Here is a 649-nt window from a genome sequence, read left to right as displayed (position 1 = left end):
AGACCTGGGTTTGATCCTTGGGTTAGGAAGATCCCCTGGAGAAAGAAGTGGAAACCCACTCTGGTATTCTTGCCTGGAGAATCCCATAGACAGAGAAGCCTGGCAGGCTGCAGTCCATGAGGTCGCAAAGAGTTGAACATGACTGAGCGACTGATGTGCTGAATGATCCATTCAAGGAAGTTCACTTGGTCCAACTTAATGAAGCCAATGTCATCACTGGCAGAAACACTGCTGACACATATTGAGGCCGCATTTCCAGATGAGATCGTGATAGTTTGAGCATACTTGGCAGGAGCGAGAACCCTGGCTGTATTCTCTCAGATGGCTCCAGTAGAGCTGCTGGTGACCCATGTTGCTTTCTCGGCTATAAGGAGATGCAAGGAATGAAGGCTGAAGTCTTTTCTTTTGGGTGGATAGATTTCTTCATAAAGATAGTCTCCTATTTCCTACCTGATGATATAAAACTGGCTGCACGCATTTTGCGAGTCCAGCAGGGGAAATGTGCTGGTGAAGGGAGTGGGTGGGGTGGGTGGGCAACAGAGTTTTATTAGAGTTTGAGGTCAGAATCTGCCTACCAATGCAGGAGAGGTGGGTTCAATCCCTGGGTTGGGAAGATCCCCTGGAGAAGGAAATGGCAACCCACTCTAGT

The 649-nt window shown here is 48.5% G+C and overlaps 1 protein-coding gene across 1 annotated transcript; it reads right to left on the bottom strand.

Annotated features, from left to right (window-relative positions):
* Positions 1 to 213: 213 nt before the first annotated feature.
* On the bottom strand, positions 214 to 351 carry LOC113881072 (40S ribosomal protein S29-like). The gene has a single exon (XM_027523941.1). The coding sequence runs from the start codon at positions 349 to 351 to the stop codon at positions 214 to 216; it is 138 nt and encodes a 45-aa protein (XP_027379742.1).
* Positions 352 to 649: the final 298 nt, after the last annotated feature.

This window comes from Bos indicus x Bos taurus, chromosome 2 (assembly GCF_003369695.1).
Source record: "Bos indicus x Bos taurus breed Angus x Brahman F1 hybrid chromosome 2, Bos_hybrid_MaternalHap_v2.0, whole genome shotgun sequence".
Classification (NCBI taxonomy): domain Eukaryota; kingdom Metazoa; phylum Chordata; class Mammalia; order Artiodactyla; family Bovidae; genus Bos; species Bos indicus x Bos taurus.
This window is presented reverse-complemented; position numbering and strand designations above follow the sequence as displayed.

What these genes read in the sequence shown, in the direction of transcription:
- LOC113881072 (XM_027523941.1), bottom strand. Translation starts at nt 351, where the DNA reads ATGGGTCACCAGCAGCTCTACTGGAGCCATCTGAGAGAATACAGCCAG.